This window comes from Phyllostomus hastatus, unplaced genomic scaffold (assembly GCF_019186645.2).
Source record: "Phyllostomus hastatus isolate PE091 unplaced genomic scaffold, TTU_PhHast_1.1 phas_scaffold_501, whole genome shotgun sequence".
Classification (NCBI taxonomy): Eukaryota; Metazoa; Chordata; class Mammalia; order Chiroptera; family Phyllostomidae; genus Phyllostomus; species Phyllostomus hastatus.
The window spans coordinates 32,711,936-32,736,700 of record NW_025334033.1 but is presented as its reverse complement, the minus strand read 5'-3'; the positions used below and the strand labels follow the sequence as shown (position 1 = coordinate 32,736,700).

Sequence of the window (24,765 nt, the reverse complement as noted above, 5' to 3'; positions counted from 1 at the left end):
ATTCCCCAAATTGTAGTCGGTATTTAGTGTATGAAATTCTTTTCTTATCCTTTTTTTTTTCAGAATTAGAAAAGGATATATTTATTCCAAAAAATTAAATAAGTGTGCTTGTAGATCATTCATACAGAGTTTGAACATATCTTGGCAAACAAACAAACAACAATAAAGCCCATGCTGTTAATTTCTCATATTATCTGAAGAGAAAGTTTGAATCAACTGCATACAATCTCCATTCAATATTTGCAGTCTTGAAAATAGAATCTGCAGCAAATCAAATCAATGCTCTGCAAACATACGAATAATTCTGGGTTCTCACTGAGTGTGTATGACATGTAATCCACTACTAGGGAAACTCAGTAGAGTTTATTTAAAACATATTTGTTTGGTGAAACAGAATTCAACTCAGAATCACATATGAATCAGAATCAGATAGGATGAGGGATGAATAAAACTGAAAAACTGGTTGTAGCAGCTGGAAGAGCCTGGCAAACTGAACTCCTTTAAAGAGAATTATTACCTGGTTATAGAGACTTTCTTATTCTATACACATACACACACACACTCAAATACAAATGTAGGCACTGATGGAGCAAACTTTTATTGATTTATTTCAGTTTTTTTAAAAAAAGATTGCATTTATTTTAAGAGAGAGGGGAAGGGAGGGAGAAAGGGAGAGAAACATCTATGTGAGAGAGGAACATCAATCAGTTGCCTTTCACTCGCACCTTGACCAGGGACCAAACCCACAACCCAGGCATGGGCTGTGACCCGGAATTGAACCAGCTACCTTTTTCTTTGCAGAACGACACCTAACCAACTGAGCCACAATCGTCAGGGCAAACCTCTATTTTATTTTTCTTTTAAACTATCATCAGATTTTTTGTCAAGAAAGAATAATATGTGTTACCTATCAAAATGAACAGGAAAAAAAATCAGTGCAAAATAAAATTTATTGAACAAACTGTCCTGAATGATGTTAATTATATTGTCTTGACTTTTTCATGATCTTGCCCCAGGGTCTAATGGCTATTGATTGCCCATATACCGGCATTGTGGACTATCGTCAGGTGGCTGTGTCATTTGCCCAGGATTTCCAAGAAGCAGGTGGCTCTGTCTTGACCAATTTTGAAGTTAAAGATATTGAAACGGCTACAGAAAGTCCTTCAAGAAGTGAAGATGGTAAGCCATTCTTGTCTTTTCTTTTGACTTGACATGTATTGACTTCTAAACAAATTTGAGACAGTTTTTGGCTGAGCTAGTGCTGGTGGAGGCCCACCAGGAGCTGGGCTAGAGTAGGGTACAGAGGTAGGGGCAGGTGCAGAGGGTAAATCTGACATGGACGAACTGGGACTTCCAGTGAGTCTCTTGTTACAGCTGGGCCCTGATCAAACACTTCTGACTGGTGCTAACACCTGAGCTACCAAGGCTGTTTATATAGAATTAGCCCCCAAACACTTCTTTATCCTGTAGATTAGTGGGAATCCTTTGGGGGTAATTGTTAAAAATGCAGACTTTAGGATCACCCAGTCTTACTGAATCAGACTGTCTCGGGATAGGCATTCTGAACTACCCCTTTTGGGGAAGTTCTCTTAGAAGTCTAAATGAATCCATTTGTAAATTCTAAAATTTGCTTTTGGGAAATTTGAATGAGGAAAAAGGTAGTGCTGCATTTATTCTCCCTGGAGTGTTCTCTTTAGGAGATCTTGGCCATCTGAATCATTCTCCCAGTGTCCTACTAAATTCTAAGATGATGAGAAAAAATGTTTAATAAGATTGTAATAAGTAGGTAGCTTAATCAATCGAATTTATGGTACAAATAAGACTTAGTATGTATGCTTTATAAGACTGCCCAGAATCTACAGAGATTCAGTAACTGACATTTGGGCAGGTGTCATAGCATTAGTCCTGTGGGAAAATACCTACCGATTTATGATGGTCCCTTTTATAGCATGGTTTCTGGGTTTGTAGTTCAGAGAAAAGGTGGGACTGCTTATTTTGGAGCTGAAGTTAGGCAAGCTTTATTAAGTATGGATTAAATAAATTTTAAATGAATTCATATAAAATAGTCCAAAAATATACCACAGTTTTATATATTGTCAAATATGAACTCGATTTATCTTGTTACTTGGTAAAAGCTTCTGAATGGAATGTGGGGAGTAATTATGGCTGTGACATTTAAATTTGTTACTAGTATATTTCAAATACTGTAGGTTTTCTTTTACTAAAAAGCAATATTTCATTAATTTCTTTTTTCAGGGATGAAATTCCCAATTGTTATAAGGAATACAAAGGTAAAGAGTCTTTTTTTTTAAAGATTTTATTTATTTATTTTTAGAGAGGGCAAGGGAGGGAGAAAGATGAGAGAAGCATCAATGTGTGGCTGCCTCTCACGTGTCCCCTACTGGGGACCTGGCCTGCAACCCAGGCATGTGCCCTAGACTGGGAATCAAACCAGCAACCCTTTGGTTTGCAGGCCGGTGCTCAATCCACTGAACCACACCAGCCAGGGCCAAAGATAAAGATTCTTAAGCAAGACTACTTCCATATATTTTATTTACTTTCATCCCCTCTCCTTTCTTAAAGAGATGAGTTAACCACAATGATGTATTTTGTGTCACTGAATGTAGTCTGTCTAATGTAAAGTTACTCTGAGAGAAATTCTTCGAGAGCAATGTAACAATTTTCATTCTAGGAAGGGTTTCACCTTGGAAATGTATTCATATAGTGATAGTGCTGGCAAAGAACAGGATTATAAGTATTTGGAGTGTTTCATTTTAAGGCAAAACTGATAGGTATTTTATTGTTCTACCAGCTTATCTACTTTTTAACTCTCTACTAATGAGAAAACTTGGGTGGGGACGAACAGGTTGTACAGAGAGAGATGGACTGCTTTCCTTTATCTTCACAAAATCTAAAACAGGAACTGTTGAATGGCGTAAAGGTATTGAATTTGCTGTGTGTTCGCTGAATGATCAGAGTTCAGTCAGGGTAGCAGAGGCATGAATGAGTGTAGTAGGATTTATTATAAGAATTAGGCTTTACGCAATTGTCAAAGGATCTGGGGAAGCAGAGGTTCAGATGGAGAGTTGGTAGAACAGAGGTATGTCTAACCAGTCTGAGAAGCCAAGTGCATCCAGTAGTTGAAATAAACTGCAAATGAGAAGCTCGTGAGGAGAGCTGGGGAAGGTCTTGCCTCTGTGTTCACACCCAAGTGGTAGCCTAGGCGGTCGTGGGTTAGCAGGATCAGTATGTGGGAAGCAGAGCTGCATATGGAGCATAAATTTACTTAGCAGTGGGTGTTGGTCACCTCCTTGGACTAGAATGACCTTCAAAGAATAGTGGTTGCTGCTTTACTTCTGCCTACCAGATCATATGCAATTCCTATTTTGGTCAACTTTAAGTTGGAACCATGAAAGGAAGGGGATTCTGTCAATTATAGTTCCTAGTGTAACTACACTGACATGGGATAAACCCTCACAGTCCATCCCTTTATTACTTGGCATCCATTCACAACCCTTATAACCACATTTCATTTCCAAATAAAGACAGCAAAACAATGCTTCCACCTACAAGGTTCAACTATCTTTCATACAGCTGAAGACATGCTTACCACCATAATAGAATACCATGGACTTAAACAACAGAAACTTATTTTGTCACAGTTCTGGAGGCTAGGAGTCTAAGATCAAGGTGTCACCAGGGTTGATTTCTGGTGGGGGCTCTCTTGACTTGTAGATGGCTGCCTTCTCACTGTGCCCGCACATGGTCTCTTCTCTGTGTGTGCTCAGGTGGAGCGGGAGAGAGGGAGGGAGAGAGGAAGAGCAGGGGTAGAGAGAATATGAAAATGTGAGCACGCACAATTTTTGGTGTCTCTTTCTCTTATAAGAGTACCAGTCCCATTAGATTAGGGCTTTACTCTTGTGACCTCATTTAACCTTAATTACCTCCCCAAAGGCTCTATTTCCAAATATAGTCACATTGGGAGTTAAGGATTTGACATACAAATTTTTTGTGGCAGGAGGGATGCAATTCATTTTATTACAATGAGGAAGAAGAATTATGTAATTATAGATAAATATATTTATTTCACAGTAAGGAAGACATTACTACATTTCTCATAACTACAACATTCCTCATTTATGTCACCAATCATGTGGTCATAGCCGGTATTTATAATGTCCTTCTTCTACTACCCATTCTATAGTCCCTTGACCCTTGGCAAGCATCTCAGCTCGTCAGGGTTCCTAGTTTGGTGCGGTAACTCAAACTTTTATTCCTGAAGTGTCTCTGCCATTAGCAGCCCTGCCTGTTTTGTGTTGTGGTGGTTTCTGTTAACTTTTATAACAATACATGGGGACACTAAGAGAGAGCCCAGGAGATCTATATTTCAGACATACTCTTTATCATCCCCAAGCTCTCTGTGTGGAGCAACTTGATTTCTCCTTGCAAGTCAGGATCAGTTACCCCCATTCAGTACAACAATCTTCTCTGCCTGTTGATTCACTGGTGTGAGGAACCCTTCCATTAGTAGCTATGTGTGACAGTATCAACCTCTAGCATAATGGAATAATTGCTCATTTTCTAATGGAAGCATTTTTCCCTTGGGAACTAAGGCTTCTAAACCATTAGAGCCCAAAGTTGTGGGGCTAGGAAGCAGAAATTTGGATTAGGAGCAGAAACTACTGGATTATTGTAAGGAGCTCCTTCCATTTCTGTGTCTTGATTTGTAGAGCTGTGTGTGAATCCTGGCTGTGGGAGAAACAACACCATATATCTGTTACTGACTTAGAGCATATAGGATATCCTGGAAGACATTGCCCCTGCCCTGCAAGGTGGTGTTGCCAGCCAGCAAGTACTGTTACTGAATCTTCAAAAGTCCATTCTACTTTGTCACCCAGCAGCTTTAGGATGATGGGGGAAATGATAAAAGTCAGTGAATTCCACAAGCATGAGCCTGTTGTTATATGTCATTTACTATAAAATAAGCTCTCTGACCAGAAGTAATACTTCTAGGTAAAATACCATAATGTTGAATAAGGCATCCTGTAAGTTCACAGGTGGTGGTTGATGCAGAAACATTGTGGGCAAGGAAGACATCTCTATCCAGTGGAAGTATCCGTTCCAGTGAGGACTAAATGCTACCCATCCCCCTTTTTTAATCCTCACCAGAGGACATGCTTCTTGATTTTAGACAGAGGGGAGGGGAGGGAGAAAAGAAAGGGCGAAAAACATTGATGTTATAGAGACTCATCAATTGGTTGTCTTTCACACATACTCTGACCAGGGATCAAACCCACAACCCAGATGTGTGCCCACACAGGGAATCAAACCTGCAAGTTTTAGGTTTATGGGATGACGCTCCAACCAACTGAGCCACACCAATCCGCCTCCTGCCTTTTTTAAAAATTGAATTGGTCCAGGGATCATATCAGTGTCTCCACTGACCTATGTTGTTGGGAGAGGGAGTGTTGATGGCCACATCAGCCTTAGTAAGTCCATCTTAGTGAACCCACACGTCACTTCCATCCTTGCTGCCATAACCGTTTTCATTTGTGAAGCCATTAGGTGAAGACAGAGGTGGCTGGGGAAAAAGACTAATGTTCATACAGTAGGTCATCTTGTCTACTGATTATTAAAATCATCTTCTGCTCTAGTTACTCTTCAGTGAGCATTCATATAGAATTTAAATATCTTTACCCTCTCCCTGTTTGGAAAGATCCATTCATGTACTTCTTCTCCAGATCTTCTTTACCTGACCATCCAGCCAGACCATTAGTCATTGCACATGAAACTGCAGATCCATCCTTCTAACCATCTCTCTCTCTAGATGAGATAGATAAACACCCAGTACAGTGTTCAAAGTTCTGTCTGCTGAGAGCACTTCCTTCACCACAGTCCTTCAGGGACACTCCCAAGTGGGGCTCTGGTGCTGCTGCTGCTTACTTCCCAATGGTGCCAGAGTGTTGTGCAGAATCATTTGTAAACCAGGCCTCTGTTTTTTCTTCCTTGGCCAACTGATTATAGAGAACTTCTCATGGGGCCACAGGGGCAAGTTGAGAGGCAAGAGGTAATTTAATAGGAATAGGGGTCATGGGAATTTGAGCCACTTGCCTCTGCAACTTATTTGTGCCTGCAGGACCTATACAACCCTGATCTTGTATATTCTATTTCCTCTTTGTGACAGAGTGATGCTGTACACACCCAACTTTGTGGCTTGGTGAGTCAGACAATACCCTCTTAATAATGGGTAGTTCACATGGTAACTTGGTGGCCTGTGGTCAAGTGTTGAGTCAAAGCCAGAAGCACTTTCTCAAAAGGAAGATAGTTATCTGCGGAGGATGGTATAATTTTCCTCCAAAATCCTAAAGTTCTGTGCTCTGATTTCACTTATAGGAGCCTACCAAAGTCTCTGTTAAACATCATTGTCTGCCACAGACACTTTGATTACCATCAGGTCTGCTGGCAGAGCAACCAGGGTCTCCATTGAAAGAAGGATTAAAAGACTGTTCCTGCCCCTGCCTCATCTAAGGGGTATTTTCACGAGAGTATGGCATCATATGATGGCAGATGTACAGGAGCCTATGAGATACCAGTGGATACATGTTTCACCCACAGTTGCCATTGTTGTTGCCTTTTATTTTGGCATTTTCCTGTAGCATAGTTAAATGATCATTTTAAAATGTGAGTCAACATGTCAAGTTGAATATCTCTGCTTTTATGAGGTTAAAAGAAAAGGAATTTTAAAAATAAACATTAGGGGAGAAGAATTGGAAACTAAAATTTATAGATTGCATATAGGAGAAAAGTCTGTTTTATTTATAAAAAAGCAATAGAAACACATAGTTTAATTTTGGAATAAATGTACCATTCAGTACTTACCTAAATTTCCACTTCGGATGTGAAGTTAATGTATTACTGAATTTAATTATTTTTCATATATAGCATAAGATGATTTCAGAGACTGTGACAGTTTTTAATCATTTCTTTCTTTTGAACTCTTCCTTGAGTTTTTTAAAGAGAACTGTTAGGTTATTAGCATGCTAGTAATACGTTGCAAATTCCCTTATCATTACATTTATCATATCATATCTACATTTTATGTTCTAAGAATAAAAAAATTGTTGATGTTTGAAGTAGAAACTAGTAGATTTATGTCACATAAAAATATTAATATTTTTTGTACTTCTGGTATATAACTCTAGATGAACAGGAAAGATATAAGAGTTTAGAAGAAGTCATGTTTGTTGTTCTTGTTGTTGACATAACCCTTTGACTTCAAGGGTTTAGAAACCATCATGGTTTAGTCTAGCTATTTTGAACTCACTGCAAAGAAGTTTCATCTGGTTTTTGTCAGAAGTATGACTTGAATTCTTGAAAAAAGGCTTACCTTTGTACCCAGGCAGAAAGAGGATGCATATAGAAATATGATAAGGCTGAATCACCAAGGGCTAAAAAGAAAGAATGTTGAGATAAGTGAGAACTCTGAGGCTTCAGAAATAGATCATCTGGGGAGGAAATCTAAGAATAAGAAATTACCTGGAGCAAGGAGAGGCTAGTTGTTTACTCTGTAAGAAGTAAAGATATGGCAGTTGGAGTATGGTGGTGAATCGGGTTAAATGAAATTATTTAGGAAATAGGCTGGTAAATTGGCTAACCCTAGCAGGGTTAACCTAAAACTATGTAGATGATAATCACAAAATAAAATTTATGGGAAAATATTGCAGCCTAAGATTAGCAGTCTTCCAGTTGTTAAAGGAAATTTTGACAATCTTGACTGTGTTCTCATACCACATTTGGCTGTAAATGTGGATTGATTGAATGGTGTTTGAAAGTAGCCTCAGTTTGCAAAGTAGATATTGATTAGGAAGGAGCAATTGGTTGGTGATGGCTTAAGTTGTAGTATAAAGCAACCTGAGAGTAAAAGAATAATTAGTCATAGATAAGACAGGAGAAACTGTCTGAAATACAGAGGAGGCCAAACTGGTGGGGACCATCCAAGTGAAGTTTGCTTCGGCCCTAGCCTGGTAGTTCAGTTGGTTAGAGTGTCGTCCTGATATACCAAGGTTGCGAATTTGATTCCTTTCTGGTCAGGGCATGCACATACAAGAAGCAACCAATGAATGTATAAATAAGTGGAACAACAAATTGATGTCTCTGCCTTCCTCTCTCTCTCTAAAACTCAATAAAAAAATAAAAATATTAAATGAAGTTTGCTTCCTCATGCAACAAATAGTTAAGTTCCATAGTCTGAGTAAAGAAAGTATGTGTGTTTATGTGTGTGTCTTTTTAGGTATCTTCACTAGGTAGGTCAACCATTGAATCCCTAATTTAAAGTATGAAATTTAAGGTGACGTCCTCTTGCATGCCACTACCCTTAAGTTTCTAGCCACCACCTAAATGCTGAACGATTTATTTTGCTGTACTTATATTTTCTTCTTTTATAAGGAATAAAAAGAAAAAAGTCCCTTTCTGTATCCTTATTGTCTTCTCCATCTGCTTTTCTGCCCTTGACCTATTCTTCTGCAGTCTGTTTCCTATAAATCACTATTCTTTGCTTTTGCACTAGGGAGAGGAAGTTCAATGTCAGTATGTTGTAACATGTGCAGGACTTTACTCAGACCGTATTTCTGAGTTGAGTGGCTGCAATCCCGATCCTCAAATTGTACCATTCCGGGGAGATTACCTAGTCTTGAAGCCAGAAAAAAGCTATCTTGTGAAAGGAAATATTTATCCGGTAGGTATGATGCTTTTGTTTTCTCATCCTTCTCAAAATGACTGTGGGCAGAAAGGGAATGAAACAGAAACTTTTTTCTGGGTCAGAAGTGAGAGATATTTCAAAGGGCTTTTTGTACAAGCATTTCACCTCTTTCTCTTATGATTAAATTCCCAAATCTTTATTCTGATGTCATAGTCGTTACATTATACTTAATGGCCCACAAGTACATGTCTTTAGAAAGCATGAGTGTACCATGGGAAGGACTATTAAGAAAGAACACGATTCTTCCTCCTGTCTGGTTGGAGGAGCCCTCATAAGAGAACTTTCCCTTTTTGAATGCCCAGACACCCAACCCTCTTTCTCAGTTTACCACCTATAGGTGCAGAAAAGGGGTTGTGGCCACTCTGTAGGTTGAACCAGATGAAATTACCAATATTCAGCATTTAATGTTTTTGACCTTTCCAAAACATCCACTTCATGTACTCCAACCCAATACATTCCAACTTTACAGAAACCTGTGCTACAAATGTGTGTTTTTCTGGCAGCTCTGATTTTACCTGCTAGTCACATACATCCCTAGATGGGGTTGGGCAATAACCTGAAGTAGGACTTTTTTTTCTTTTACCCAGAAAGAAAAATAGATGGGAGTGTGTGTTAGTGTCAATAGCATCAGTGTTTCCTATGTGGCATTTGTAGGCAGAAGCATGTAAGTGGAAAAGTATGTCTCAGTACTGATCAAAATAACACAAATTAAATGCATGGGAAGAAAATCATTTATATTACCAGTTGAATAGTTGCATGCATAAAAAATGCAGTGTGAAATGGGGCTAACAGTTTGCTGTGTTAAATCCATAGGTCCCAGATAGCCGGTTTCCTTTCCTAGGAGTTCACTTCACACCAAGGATGGATGGCAGTATTTGGCTAGGGCCTAATGCAGTCCTTGCCTTTAAACGTGAGGGCTACAAAACCTTTGACTTCAGTGCCAGAGATATTATGGATATAATTACCAAGAGGTAACTTTATTTACCTAAAAAATGGTTTTGTGTGTTTATATTTTTAATGTGAAAAATTTTTGTCTTTCTTGATATTCTATTTATTGGGTAAATGGTCACATTAGTGATTAATATATTGATTTTTTTATTAATCCAAATTAAGAGCTTTGTGGAATAAACATAATGTTTTAATTACTTCAAGAAAATTCTGATGATCCAGGGTGAAATCTTGGTTAAAAAGAACAAGACCAGTCATATCTGACAATCCAAATCTTTTTTTTTTTTTTTAAAGATTTTATTTATTTATTTTTAGAGAGGGAAGGGAGGGAGATAGAGAGAGAGAGAGAAAAACATCAATGTGTGGTTGCTGGGGGTTATGGCCCGCAACCCAGGCATGTACCCTGGCTGGGAATCGAACCTGCGACACTTTGGTTCACAGTCCGCGCTCAATCCACTGAGCTACACCAGCCAGGCTGACAATCCAAATCTTGATTTGCTAACCTTCTAATTGTTTGAAAAAAAATGTTCCTCTCAAAATTAGTAGATGGTTTACTTTGAGTAAGTCATTTCAAGCTCATCACTACCATCATTTTGAAAAACTCTGAAGAAATTGCCAATAACCAGTTGTTTCCTTTCGTGGAAAACTAACAATGTGTTGACCTGGGATGCAGATTCTTTACTATCGTAAGAACTCGATGAGTTTGTTTGGGGTTTTTTGTTTTGTATTGTTTTGTTTTGGTCCTTTTAGCAGTGTTGCTTTCCAAAGGGTTTCACATCAAATTTACTAGAATGCTTTTTAAGCTGTACTTGAGTTTCACCTTCTGCAGGTTCCGAAGCAGGAGGCTTAGGATGGGTTTCTCAAGCACATGTGCTTTTCAAAATGCATGTATTCATGGGCTCCCAGAATCTCATGTGAGAATCAGTGCTAAAGTATCTTACCTCTGGCTGATTAAAAAAAAAGTAGGATAAATATCTATTTCACTTCGTTAATGCCCTGATTTAAAGATCTGCTAGTGCTTTTTAGGTGTGTTTTGAAAGCATGTAACATCTGTATGAGAAAGCCGATTTGTAGGCAGGCTTTATAGAATTCTAGTTTGCGGTGATTTGAATTTGAAAGGTGTTTACCTTTGGACTTCAGAAGATGTCCCTTTGATGAAGTTCCCTTCTTACATTGGCCAAAGTCGATTTTCTTTTACTATATGGTTATTCTGTCTTTGCCTAAATTTCTGTGATGCCCCCTGCCAAGATTTAACAGGTTGTAAAGGTATTTAACAGTAAGAAAGAATTCCTTTCTCTCATATAAAAATTTTATTTTCTTTGTTTTCAGTGGCTTGATTAAACTGGTGTTGCAGAATTTCTCCTATGGAGTCAGTGAAATGTATAAAGCCTGTTTTCTCAGTGCAACAGTGAAGCATCTTCAAAAGTTCATCCCTGAAATTACTGTCAATGACATATTTAGGTAAGGAAAAGCCACAAAGATTGTGCATACAGTCATGAGTTAGGTGAACTTGGGAGGGTGGTCTGACTTGGTGATTCATAGGCATTCTTTAGTCAAAGTGTGCACTGAACCTTTGTGTGTTCTCTCTTTTCCAACAAGCTGTTGAGTTCCCTTTGCAGTACATGGGTTGGCATTGCTGCATCATGCCTTAGTGCTGGAACTACATCTGCCATTTATAGTTACCTAGGCTACCTTACAACATTAAACTGAAGTCTCCATCGCAGCTGTGTGCCACCTTTGCCTTCGTGTCTAGCTATTACTCATGATAAAAACATCTTGTCTGAAATTCAAAATCTCCCTAGCCTCTGGCTCTTACGATTGCAAAGCCTTTTGACTTTAATTTTGTGTATAAAAGTATCGCCATATTAACTAATTAGATAATAAACACATTAAAACATTCTATTTTGATTGATTCTTAAAACCTTTTAGAAACATGCTCTGTTCTCGGCATCTTACCTTGCTTCTTCTCTACTGATTTTTTTCATTTTGGGGTCCCACTCCACCCAGGAACTCTAGTTGCAGGACAGAAGTCGTGTGGTAGTGTGGTAACCATCAGCCTGAGTCTTTGTTACAGAGGTAACAAGGAAGTGGGGTAAAGGAAGGATTACTCAAAAAAAATTTTTTTTCTTAACGGTAAAAGGCTGTCTGGACTTAATCTGTAAGTTGTTCTAAATATTACCGAAGCCTATTTCCTTTTCTCTTTGGTGATATTTTTAGGGTGTTCACCATTTTCCCTGAACAAGCCAGGATTGTACTTTGAGGTACTCTAAGCAGGATTAAACCTAAGCAGGATTGTACTTTGAGGTACTCTCTGTCCATGAATCCATCCCATGGATCTCTAGAGACCTAAGTGTCTGTCGCCTCAGTAACAGCTGTTGAACTTGCCTGGTGTAAAATGTCAGCAGCCTGACTCTGTATCTGGAAAGAGAGCAATAGTCATGTCAGCTGTCTCCCTTAGGGGAACGTCCTGGTCTAAATCTGACTAATATATCATGCTCAGACCAGCTTCTTTGAATCCTTAGAACAACTATTAAAACCTAGTTAATGTTTTGCTCTTATCTCTCTCACCCCTCTACTTACCTTCTGAAATGGAAGTGATAAAAATATCTAGGCTTTATTTTCTTTCATTCACCTATAAATAAAGGCTTTTATGTTTTTAGTGGTCTGCTTTAGCAGACCTGTTATGTTTTATATCTGAAAATACATTGGTCAAGTCTGGTGTCTGTTACTGCTATTAATATTCCTTGGAAAATAAGTGGGGATAGCAAAATCTGTGTATAAACAATTGTGGTGGATTCACTGCTCATATTCGCTTACCACCCTCTTTTGTAGAAGCCTGAGGAAAACTCTTTAGACCAGTGGATTTCATATGGTAGAAGTAGACTGGGGCTTGTGGGTTTTGGTGAACACTCCTTTGTCTCTGCATGTAACGGTGTCAATTTCAGTTACCAGTTTCATTAGCACATAGTGGAGAAGGGTACATATTACTGTAGACAGGTGCATTTGGGGATAAATTCAACCCAATCACAGATGAGTTTCTCTTTGGAGATAAAAAAACTGAACACGTTTAGCAATTCCATTTACTCCTTCCCTTTTATTCCATTCATATAGCTAGTAAATGTGGGAAATTATCAGTAACAAAAAGGAAGTTGTAGAAGATATGTTTGATACCATTTATATAAGTTTAACAATACCCTATATTATTTATGGATTTCAGATGTAATGTGAAAATAAAAACAGGTAGATTGATAAACACCTAATTTAGGAGAGTGGTTACCTCTGGGGAGAGAAAGGAATGAGTCCAGAGAGTTCTACAGAGGGTTCTTATCAGTTTATAATGCTTTATTTCTTAAGCTGTTTGGTAAGAAAATAGGTGTTCCTTATATTATTCTCTGTACCTTGTCACATGCCTGAAATATTAAGTAATAACAAAAATGATCAATAGATTTTCCCACATTTTGAAACCCAATTCTTGCCTGTTTTGCAACCCACTCTAGTAAAACCATTAATGTTCTGTCATTAATATTAAGACAGAAGGATATTAACCAGTCCTAGAGAGTAAAAAAGAACTGAAGCAACACTTTTAGTAGGATATTTAGCTCAGGATGATGTTCTTAAATTGTAGTAATCACCAATAGGCTTCCAGCTTGACTTCTCATTGCCTAGCCAGGGCATCTTGGGCAATAATTTACTGGTGAACATTAAATGAGAATGTGAAGTTATAATCTGTCAAATGTATTCATTAGGTATATATACTTCTCATTGTTAAATCATGATCTCTAGGGTTCTTAATTTTAGCTCTAAAGTCCTTTAATTTGTTCTGTGATTAATTTTGTACAGTTATCCAACAGCAGTTTGTATCTGTAAGTATTCTAGGGATGTAAAAGATGAAGACATGCGCCCTGGCTGGTGTAGCTCAGTGGATTGAGCGCAGGCTGTGAACCAAAGTGTCGCAGGTTCGATTCCCAGTCAGGGTACATGCATGGGTTGCAGGCCATGACCCCCAGCAACCACACATTGATGTTTCTCTCTCTCTCTCTCTCTCTCTCTCTATCTCCCTCCCTTCCCTCTCTAAAAATAAATGAATAAAATATAAAAAAAAAGATGAAGACATATATACCAAGATCCTTTTCTTCCCCACTCTTCACTTTGAAAAATTTCTTATTTGGAGAATTCTAGGATGAACTTTTAGACAAGATGTTTTCATCATGAACGGTAGCTAAAGATTGTACTGTGTCCTTGTGAAATGCAAAGGTGAAAGCCAAGTATTCCTACAATAAAGGTGGTCTAGATTAGGGTTTGTCGGTCTTGGCACTATTGACATTTTGGGCCAAATCGTTCTTTGTTGTGCGAGACTGTCTAATTCATTGCAGGGTGTTCAGCAATGTCCTCTAGGGGGCAAAATCTTACTTGGTTGAGAGCCACTAACCTAGGGAATTTGGTGACCCTCACACCAGAAAATGCTGAGAGAGTCTGGAGAAAAGATAATAATATTTTGAAATGCATTTAGCTGAGCATGCAAGAAAGTAACAGGCACCCCAGGATCAAAAATGAAGAAGAAAGTGAAAACCCAAATGCTAAAAGAAATTGGTACTGATGCTGTCTTGGAGGGGTGAGGAGGATTTGCTGACTTTTATATAAATATAACTGAATTTATTTGTAATTCCTTTGTGGATTTACAATACAGTCAACTAATGTAGATCTTAAGTGTTCGGTGAATTTTGACAATTGTATAAACCAGTGATTTTCAACCAATGTGCTACAAGAGGCATACTGATGTGGCTCAAGAATATTTAAAACATGTAACACCTGACCATTTAGTTATGGGCACTGATCTCTTTTCCCTTAGATTGTCAAGTAAAAAAAATGACAACAGCCAATACAATAATGGTCATACAGTATGAATGAATAAAAATTATACCTATTATTTTTGTCAGGTTCGCAAAAAACATATTTTTTGGTGTGCTGAAGAATTTTAGTGATTAGTTTATATGTACCATGAGACGAAAAAGGTTGAAAATCACTAGTATAAACTCATGTATCAACCACACAAAACAAGATATAAAACATTAGGGACTTGTATTTTAATTGCCACTCAAGTGCTAGAAAGGAAGCCTTAGGTCTGTAAGAGATACAAAGTTGGAACTGAGACCCCTGTGTTCACCCAGGGACTCCTGAAGGGCTAACACACTCAGTGAAAAGGGAGCTTGAAAAAAACAACTCCCCCTGGTACCAGGAAGCACTGAGGAATTTAGTCTGTCCTGGCCTTGAGGAAAGGAATGTGGGAATTTGGTGGTGTGGGGTTAGAGTGCAGGGGCGTGGGGGGAGAATCTTCTAAAAATCTAGAACCATTCAGCTTGACCTAGGAATTTTATGCTGGGAAATGAATTTTAAAAGTAGGTCCAGACTTCTTCAGATTTTGCTTCAAACTATTTCTCCATCTCTCACTTGAAGCACATGAGAGAGAGAAAGAGAGAGAGGCAGCGGGTGGGGGGAGAGAGAGAGAGAAAATCAGGGTAATTTGACCTCACGGAATATTGATGATACTAAGCAATGATTAGTTTTTAAAATTATTTTAAGAATTCTTTTAAAAGAAAAATACATTGAAATGAAATGATATTTCATCTGAGATTTGCTTTAAAATAACCCAGTAGAGAGAGGTGGACAGTAGGTGGGTATATAAGTAAAAAAAGATTGGAAGTTTTAAATATTATTGAATCTGGGTAATATATACATGGGAGTTCATTATACTGTTTATTTTTGTACATGTTTTAAAAATCCATTTAAAAACAGTGTTCCTACTTCCAGCCAAGATGGAGGCATAGGTAGATACACTTTGCCTCTTTGCACAACCAAAAGAAGGACAACAACAAATTTAAAAACAAAAAATAACCAGAACTGCCAGAAAATTGAATTGCATGGCAGTCTGACAACCAAGGAGTTAAGAAGAAACATTCATTCAGACTGGTAGGAGGGGCAGAGATAGGCAGCCAGGGTGGAGAGGACACCCTACAGAGGATGAGCAGCATGGTGGTGGCTGGTGGACCAGGTGGTCCCACATTTGCATGGGGATAAATCAAGAGGAACAGCTGGTGCCTGAGATAGACCACATAACCCAGGGTTCCAGTGCTGGGGAATAAAGTCTCAAAACCTCTGACTGAAAAAACCTATGGGGGCTGTGGTGGCAGAAGAAACTCCCAGCCTCACAGCAGAGTTCTTTGGAGAGACCCATGGGATCCTAGAACATACACAAACTCACCTACCCACGAATCAGCTCCAGAAGGGCCCAATTTGCTTGTGGATAGTGGGGGAAGTGACTGAAAGTGGGTGAGAGTCACACAAGCAGCATTGTTCACTCTCTGACTGCACCCCTCCTCCCGCACATAGCACCACATACAGCAAGGTGGGTTGCCCCGCCCTGGCAAACACCTAAGCCTCTGACCCTTACAGGGACATGGAGACAAAAAAATATGGCCCAAATGAAAGAACAGATCAAAGCTCCAAAAAAAAATGTAACTAAGCAATGAAGAGAGAGCCAGCCTATGAGATGCACAGTTCAAAACACTGGTAATCAGGATGCTCACAGGAGTGGTTGAGCAGTGGTTAAGTACAGTCACAAAACAGAGGAAAAAGTGAAGGCCATGAGAAGTGAAATAAAGGAAAATGTACAGGGAACCAACAGTGAAGGGAAGGAAACTGGGACTCAAATCAACAGTTTGGAGCAGAAGGAAAAAATAAACATTCAACCAGAAGAGAATGAACAATCAAGAACTCAAAAAATGAAGAGAGGCTTAGGAACCTCTGGGACAACTTTAAACATTCCAACATCCAAATCATAGGGGTACCAGAAGGAAAAGAGGAAGAGCAAGAATTTGAAAACTTATTTGGAAAAATAATGAAGGAGAACTTCCCCAATCTGGCAAAGGAAACAGACTTCCAGGAAGTCCAGGAAGCTCAGAGGGTCCCAAAGAAGTTGGACCCAAGGAAGCACACACCAAGCCACATCACACTTACACTACCCAAGATGAAAGACAAGGAGAGAATCTTAAAGGCAGCAAGAGAAAAGGAGACAGTTACCTGCAAAGGAGTTCCCATCAGAGTATCAGCTCATTTCTCAAAAGAAATCTTGCAGGCAAGAAGGGGCTGGAAAGAAGTATTCAAAGTTGCAAAAGGCAAAGGCCTGCCTCCAAGATTATTCTATCCAGCAAGGCTATCATTGAGAATGGAAGGGCAGATAAAGTGCTTCCCAGATAAGGTCAAGTTAAAGGAGTCCATCATCACCAGGCCCTTATTATAGGAAATGTTAACTGGCCTTATCTAAGAAAAAGAAGAAGATAAAAAATACAAACAGTAAAATGACAACAAACTCACAACTATCAACAACAGAACCTAGAAAAACAAAAACAAAAATGAACTAAGCAAACAACTAGAACAAGAATAGAATCACAGAAATGGAGATCACATGGAGGATTATCAGTGGGGATGGGGAGAATGGGAGAAAAGGTACAGGGAATAAGAAGCAGAATAGGTAGGCACACAATAGTCAGGGGGTGGTTAAGAATGGCATGGAAATGGAAAAGCCAAAGAACTTACATGTACAACCCATGGACATGAACTGTGATGGGTGGGAAATGCTGGAGGGTGATGGAGTCAGTGCAGGGAGGAGGGGGAGAAAAGGGAGAAAGCAATTGGGACGACTGTAATAGCTAAATCAATAAAATATACTTTAAAAACATTTTTAAAGTGTTTCTAAGATGGTAATACCTGGAGCACCAGATAGAAGCAAATGTAAAACCTCTGTGCAGGAACAAAACCTCAACCCAACCCCCACAGTATTCCCCCAGATCAAGTCCTGCTGAACAGAAACTCACCTTCAAAAGTTATGAACCACCGTAAGTGAAAGTAAGCAGATAGAATAAATACCAGAATTAGGCCCCTTATAACTCTGAGTAATAGTAATATTAGAAACCATAAAGTAAATAATGCTTCAGTGAATTAAAAACAAAAAGGAATGGAGCCATGGCTGTTGTAGCTCAGTGGATTGAGCATGGGCCTGTGAACCAAAGGGTTGTGGTTCAATTCCCAGTCAGAGCACATGCCTGGGTTGTGGACCAGGTCCCCAGCAAGGGGTGCATGATAGGCAACCACACATTGATGTTCTCTGCCTCTCTCCTTCTCGTCCCCTCTCTCTAAAAATAAATAAAAGTCTTTAAAAAAACAAGAAGAAATAGAAAACATGAATAAGACAAAAACTACCTACATAAATTTAGAAACCAACTAATTGGAATTTCTAGAAATGAAAAATGTAGTTCTTAGATTTTACCACTATTATTATTATTATTACTATTATTAGTCCTCACCCAAGGATATGATTATTGATTTTAATGAGAGGAAGGGGGAGAGAGAGAGAGAAATATTAATGTGAGAAAGCAACATCGATTAGTTGCCTCCCATTTGCGCTGTGAACAGAACGGCAGCCTAGGCATGTGCCCTGACCAGAATCCATCCGACAACCTTTTGGTGCTTGGGACAATTCTCCAACCAACTGAGCCACCCCACCAGAGTTGGTTCTTAAATTTTAAAACTCAAATGTCTAAGATAACTGGTAAGACCCTAAGAGAAAATTATTAAATTAAAATCTGAAGAATTTAGAGAATGATGTTGCAAGATAAAAATGTATCATGGATATTAAAAAACATGGAGAACAAAATGAGAAGGCTCCAGCCTACATCTCATAGAAATTCCAGAGAAAGTGAGAAGAGGCAGTACTTTGAAGAGTATTTGAGAATTTTCTAGAGTTGACAAAAAGACAAAATTCAGGATGCATGGAGAGTCTAACCTGAATAAATAAAACTAAATGCAAGAATGGAAATAAATTATATAACTTCCAAGCCAGTAAAGGAGGAAAAAAGAACATAGAAAACTCAGTAAATCAAGAAAGGAGATGGAAAAAAACCCCAGAAAAACCCCAGTAATATGGTAGAAATTAAACATATCCGTAATTACAATAAATGTAAATGTACTTAATAGTTAATGTGGAGATTGTCAGGTTCAATTTAAAAAATCCATCTATGTGCTATGCAAATGCTTATTAGAAGAAAGATGAGTACTGGGTTCAGGTAAAATACACCATAAGGCAAAAATGATTACTAGAGATAAAGAGGGTCACCATAAACATTGCATGTAATATGAAGTGCAGAGAACAAGAACTGACGTAATTGCAAGCAGACATCAACAAATCCGTAACTGTGGTGGGCAGTTTTAAGACATGTCTGTTGATGGAAGAGATCAAGCAGATAAAATACAGATTTGAATAACAGTTGATTTGGTGGATTCATAGAACTAACTCCCCTGCTTCTATTACAGAATACTTGTGTTATTCAAACCTTCACAAAACAGTTACAGAGCTCAAAAAGTTCTAAGCCCTAAACCAAGTTCTCAAAAAATTCAAAAATTGGTCATAGAAAAAACAAGTTCTCTTGTCACATTCCAGTTAGATTGAAGGCTAGCAGCCAAAATATCCTTCCTTTATGTTTGGGAGTTAAAATGGAATGGTTTATTTTCTCCATGCCACCAGTCCCAATTTAAATATGCTCATGTGAACTTCTACTTTTAGATGATCAGATTCCTTGGTGAATTTCATAAAGTACTAAATTGGCCTATTTGGAACTTGCCAAAGATGTTGTAGCCTGTCCTAGCTGCTTTTTAGCCCAGAGGACAATGCCTGCCACAAAACAATAAAGTAATAATTATAGTGCTTCTCAGATGAATGAAGCCATTAGTTGTATGTTCACCTGTTGTTTCTGGGTATATTTAAAGTGTAGGATGTATATTCCCATAAATTTAGCTACCAATGCAGTAAAATACATGGCTATAAAAAACACTAAACAATTAAGTGTCGTTAAATCCACATATGTTAAATTTGCTGAATTATTTGTTCTTTCAAGCTATTAAAATAGAAGTTAAAAATTAAGATTTTTCTAGTCTTACCGAATACTTACTATGTACAAGGAACACGTCTAAATATGGGGGTGGGGCAGGAGTGTTGTATAAGATGCTGTCCTAGCACTCAAGAAATTGATGGTTTTCTTACCTGAAATTTCAAGGGGAAATGACTATATGTAATCATGCAAAGAAAAACCCTAAAATTGTATTAAGTGCTGAATAGGAAACTGAAGAATTTGGTAGTTTAAACATTTCATGTTAAATAGTTACTTTAGTTTGAACTAAAGTGAGATCCTTAGAAAAACTTAATATTGTATAGTTGTTTACAGTTTGGATTATAGATCTTGAATACTTGGACAGGAATGTAGGGGACATTGAGTACATAATTGGTGTTTGTAAGCAAAATTAAAAAGTACATACATTTTTAACTGTAGTTAATCACTATTAACTTCTATTTGTTTAGAAGGAGTAAGGGTTGCTTTGAACACACAAGTCATGCCACTGTGTATCCTTTACATATTGGTCTTCTGTCAGATAAAAGGAGAGGGACAAATAACTGATAGAGATACTCTCAATTAGAACAGCAGCATTGTCTAAGAAAAGAGGGGAGAAATGCTGCTTTGGTGAGCAGAGAAAAGCTACAAAAACAGAATGCACAAAATGGCTGATACACAGATATATATCCTTAGCCAAAGAAGTTTCAGCTTCAGTCCCATTCTGGCTTGTTGTGCTCTACGTGTTGTATCTGATTCTTACTTGGAAACCCTTACAGCTCAAAAATCTCTTGTCCAGATTCCCTGCAGGTTACTGTAGGGCAGGTTACTTACCTTTGTTGTAGAACCTTTCACCCTTGTTGTAATCTTTATTTGCCTCTCTACAAATGAATGTCAGGTAAGTTACTTAAGCACTCTGTGTTTTGTGGCTGTTAAATGTAAACTACATGAGCCTGTTAGAGTTGTTGTAAGGATTAAATGAGAGAATTCCTAACACAGAGTAAGCAGTTGGTAAGTAATAGCTATTATTATTATCTCTTCTCAGCCAGGCTGAGTCTTAGAGGGTAGCGCTCCCATATTGTTCTTTGTGTAATGTCATCCTCAAGTACTTGCCTGCATTGGCTCAGAACCAATAAAAATGTTTAATGTTGTCTCCTGATGTCATGAGTCTTGGTGGTGTGTATAAGGTAGCTGTTTTCAAACTGTGTTTTCTTGAGCAGATTTACTGAAGATGCTTTTGGATTCCAAAAAATTTTTATTCAAATTTCATCTGTAAATTTTTTAACTATTTAAAAAAAACAACCTAATTTGTAAACTCAAGTGTTATAAAAGAGAACTTTTAGTAGTAAAGGCTTTTACTGTATTAACATACTTTCAAGTTAATTCATTTTTGTCTTTATCCTGTATTCTCTATTTAATTAATTGAAGGTTATCCTGATATTGAAAACTAAACTGTTAAAAATTAAAACAAACCTGCAAAACAAGAACTTGCTGCCACTTGCAAATATTTTTTTAATAAATTTTAATAGTGTATAATCAAAGCAAAACACAAATAGAATTCTGTAGTGGATATAGGAATGTAGCTGCCCTAATTTTATTGCTTTGTGTTAATCAGAAGAGCCTTACTATTTCCATTGATTGATTTTATAATAAATTTATTTTATAAATTTAAGTAAAATTATGTTTATTCTAATTAAATATGGATATACCTGCTACTTTTGGAAAGAACAGATAGTTATAAGTAACTTACCCATTTGTATATTCATTTGATAAGCATTTACTGGCACTGTTTTGTGGCAGGATGCTATAGGCTGAGGATGTGTGTTTTACAGGCTGTAACTGATAAACATTTTTGGCTTCCACGTGATTGCACATTCAGAAATCTAAAGACTTTATTGCTTTAAGAATGCTTTGAGACCACTGCCTTGTAAAGTGTCCTATTTCTTCCAGTCAGTTGACTACACTCTTGGTTTTGTAGGGGCCCAGCTGGAGTAAGAGCCCAAGCTCTGGATCGAGATGGAAACCTGATAGAAGACTTTGTATTTGATGGAGGAGTTGGGATTATTGGAAATCGAGTTCTTCATGTGAGAAATGCACCTTCCCCGGCTGCTACTTCTTCCCTTGCAATTTCTAGAATGATTGCAGATGAAGTGCAACAAAGATTTAAATTGTAAATAATGAAAGAGCTAGCTACACATTTTAATCTCCTCATTCGGCAACATCCACAAGAATGTACTAATTACATTCTTTTAATTTAAGAAACATGGTTTGAAAATAGCATTTTTAGATATTTCATGTGATAACCATTGAATTGTTAAGCTTATGTAAAATAAAAATAATTTGTTAAAGTCCATGCTCTTTTGCTTTGTGAATAAAGAGGAAAGATACAGTTGTATCTGTCCTGAATCCCTCTCTTTGTTAATGACCTGTCCTCACCATAATCTAGAAATTTGGCTCTTAGAATTTTGGGGAATGATGGTATTAAAAAAAATGCCTATTCCCTTAACTTTTTGACTTTGTAATACCTAAACTTTTTGTCTCTCCTAGACAAGAAAATATATTGTAGGTTGCAGACTTTTTAATTTTGAAGTCTTAGAAAAGCCCACATTTAGAGCAACAATATTTGTATTTGGGAATTACTGATTTTGAAAAATATGTGAAATTTCACATTTTTAAAGTATTAGTTTGAGGATGATTCTACTAGCTATAATATTTGGTGGAGAGAAACTCAAAGCCTTTTGTATTCCCATTCTCTTTATAACTGACTTGGTGTGGTGTCATCACCAAAAGAAAATAGCAGTACACTATGAATGGTTGTTGCCAACTCGTCAATTTTCTGTGGTTGAGAAACTAAAAGAACATAGAACTGATAGGTTTTTACGAGAGCAATTTTAGAATCCTGGCACTGATACACAGAACTCTGTAATTCAAAAAATTATTTACCTCTTATATCTCTACTCTTCAGTTACACCAAGGTTCTCAAATGTTAGCTAAGATCACTGATGATTCATGTTGACCTGGTTTTCCAGGGATCCTATAAACTTCTGTGAGGATATTTCTTCAATTTTGGAAATTACCTAACACTGAGGCATTCACTTTTGTAAACCGCAAAAGTGCCTTACATTCACATGTACTTCATGGGTATTTTAAATCTTTGGCCAGTGCCATACTGTATATTATATGTTGTTATATATGTGTGTGGTATCTGTTGAAATGATTCTTTCAATTCAGAAAGTTGGAAAATAGAAATATAAATGAAAATAAGGCAGCCTACTGATTGGGAAAACTTTTATTACAGAACCACCATTTAAGTGAGATATTTTCTTCCATTCCCTCACATGTACTCTCTCAGGAATAATCATGCTCTCTTTGTTTTTTTCTTTCCTTTTGTAACTCCAAAAGATGTATGACGGATGAGTTAGAAGTTATGTACATTTTGGCTGATAGAAAAAGCTTTTCTGTTTTTTCCTTTTCACTTCAAGTGTTCGTGATTACGTTGATTGAACTACCTCATCCATTAATTTGAAAGGATACACATCATTCATTCATGTTCAAGAAATAGCACAACCCAGGTAAATAGACTAGGCAATTATTCAAAACTTGGAATGGGTATATTTAAAGCATTCAGAAATCATTCATGGAAGAAACAGGCCCAAATGGTTCTTCATAACAACTGATTCCTCCAAGAAATGTGACACACAGGATATTTTTCTGTTGCATTATAAGACTGTTAAGAAATAGAAAATATTACAATTCTCTATTTCATTAACAGTACGATTGCATATGCACTAAGCTGTGAAAGACTGAAATTACAAAAATAACTGTCCTAATTAAAGCAACCCTTATTCCATGTGGGACTATGCTATACCTCCCAAAAATGCAAGCGACAATATTATTGAAAGTGTTTTGAATGTGTAGGATATTCTATTTGTAAAACATTTTTGTATTTATGTCAATAGGGTTTTATTGTGTAATACCAATATATTTAAAAGTTTTGTGTATTTCTGAGAGAAGAAAATGTATATTAATATTAAAATATTTTAATGAGCATTGGTGTTGTGAATATAATTTTTAGTTTCATAAAAAGTGATTCAAATGTTTTGTGTGTAAAACTTGAACTATTGTAGCTTTAGATAGCAGCCAATCTTTAAAAAAGATTTCTGTATTTGTGTATAATATAGAAATGAAGTAAAGTAGTTTACATTTTGGGTAAACAGTGGAGCACTTCTCCACTTACAAAAATGGCTTTCTATCTAATAGTGGTGGCAATATCTGGCTGACTTCAGTGTCATCTTCATACCCCAGAGCATCAGTGGACATTATTTCTCTTTGATAGCAGAATGTATGAGTATGTAGCATATAAACAAAATACTTTCTGAGGGTGTTGGGGAGAGGGAGTTCAATAAATAAGTCAATCTTTTGGAAATTTATCAAAAAGTATAGTTCTTGGGAAGACATTTTTGGTATGCTATCTCTTACAGGGGATTGGGCTTCTGAGCATGAGCTTCCCATTACAGGGCAAATGATTCTGAGTACCCACTCCAACTTCTTTATGGCAGATACTGTAAGAGAAATTAGCTACAGCTACAAACCTTGAAAGTGAGTGACAATGACATTTATTGTTTCCTGTGGTGTTGCTTTGGTTTGCTACTGACTGGCAGCATTTGTAGCTTTAAATAAATTGAGGAAGAGAGAGTACACAGGAGAAATGTTGAGTAAGATCTCAAAATGTTTTCAGTGGGAGAATATTATTAGTAACATTTTAACTGCCTTTTAAAATCTGAGATGTGTTTGGGTCATTCAAGTTATCCCCCAAAAGTCATCCTAAATTTTAAAAAGACAAAATTACTATCTATCAAATTATTACTATGATAGCATTAATTTTAACTCAAATTTATGCTTCAGTTTTTGTACATACATAGGCTCTCCTTAGAGTATCAGTGTGTTTAATAGTTGCATTTTTTAACATTTGAAGCAGGTGCTTATGATGAGGTTAGAAATTTTTCATTTATTTTTTAAATATATTTTATTGATTATACTATTTAGTATTGTCCCATTTTTTGATCTCCTTTATTACCCTCAGCCCCGTGTCACCTTCCCGCCATCATTTCCCTACCTTAG

The 24,765-nt window shown here is 37.3% G+C and overlaps 1 protein-coding gene across 2 annotated transcripts in view; it reads left to right on the top strand.

The window, feature by feature from the left end:
• The window catches only part of L2HGDH (L-2-hydroxyglutarate dehydrogenase), a 37,883-nt gene extending 14,189 nt beyond the window's left edge, over window positions 1-23,694 (top strand). The window contains exons 5-10 of one of the 2 annotated variants that reach the window (XM_045823740.1): window positions 1,017-1,179; window positions 2,257-2,291; window positions 8,567-8,734; window positions 9,572-9,729; window positions 11,036-11,167; window positions 21,623-23,694. In XM_045823740.1, the coding sequence (XP_045679696.1) occupies window positions 1,017-1,179; window positions 2,257-2,291; window positions 8,567-8,734; window positions 9,572-9,729; window positions 11,036-11,167; window positions 21,623-21,818 (852 nt within the window). In that variant the 3' untranslated portion in view covers window positions 21,819-23,694. The remainder of the gene's footprint in view (window positions 1-1,016; window positions 1,180-2,256; window positions 2,292-8,566; window positions 8,735-9,571; window positions 9,730-11,035; window positions 11,168-21,622) is intronic. The other variant, XM_045823741.1, reaches the window with a different exon arrangement.
• Window positions 23,695-24,765: the final 1,071 nt, after the last annotated feature.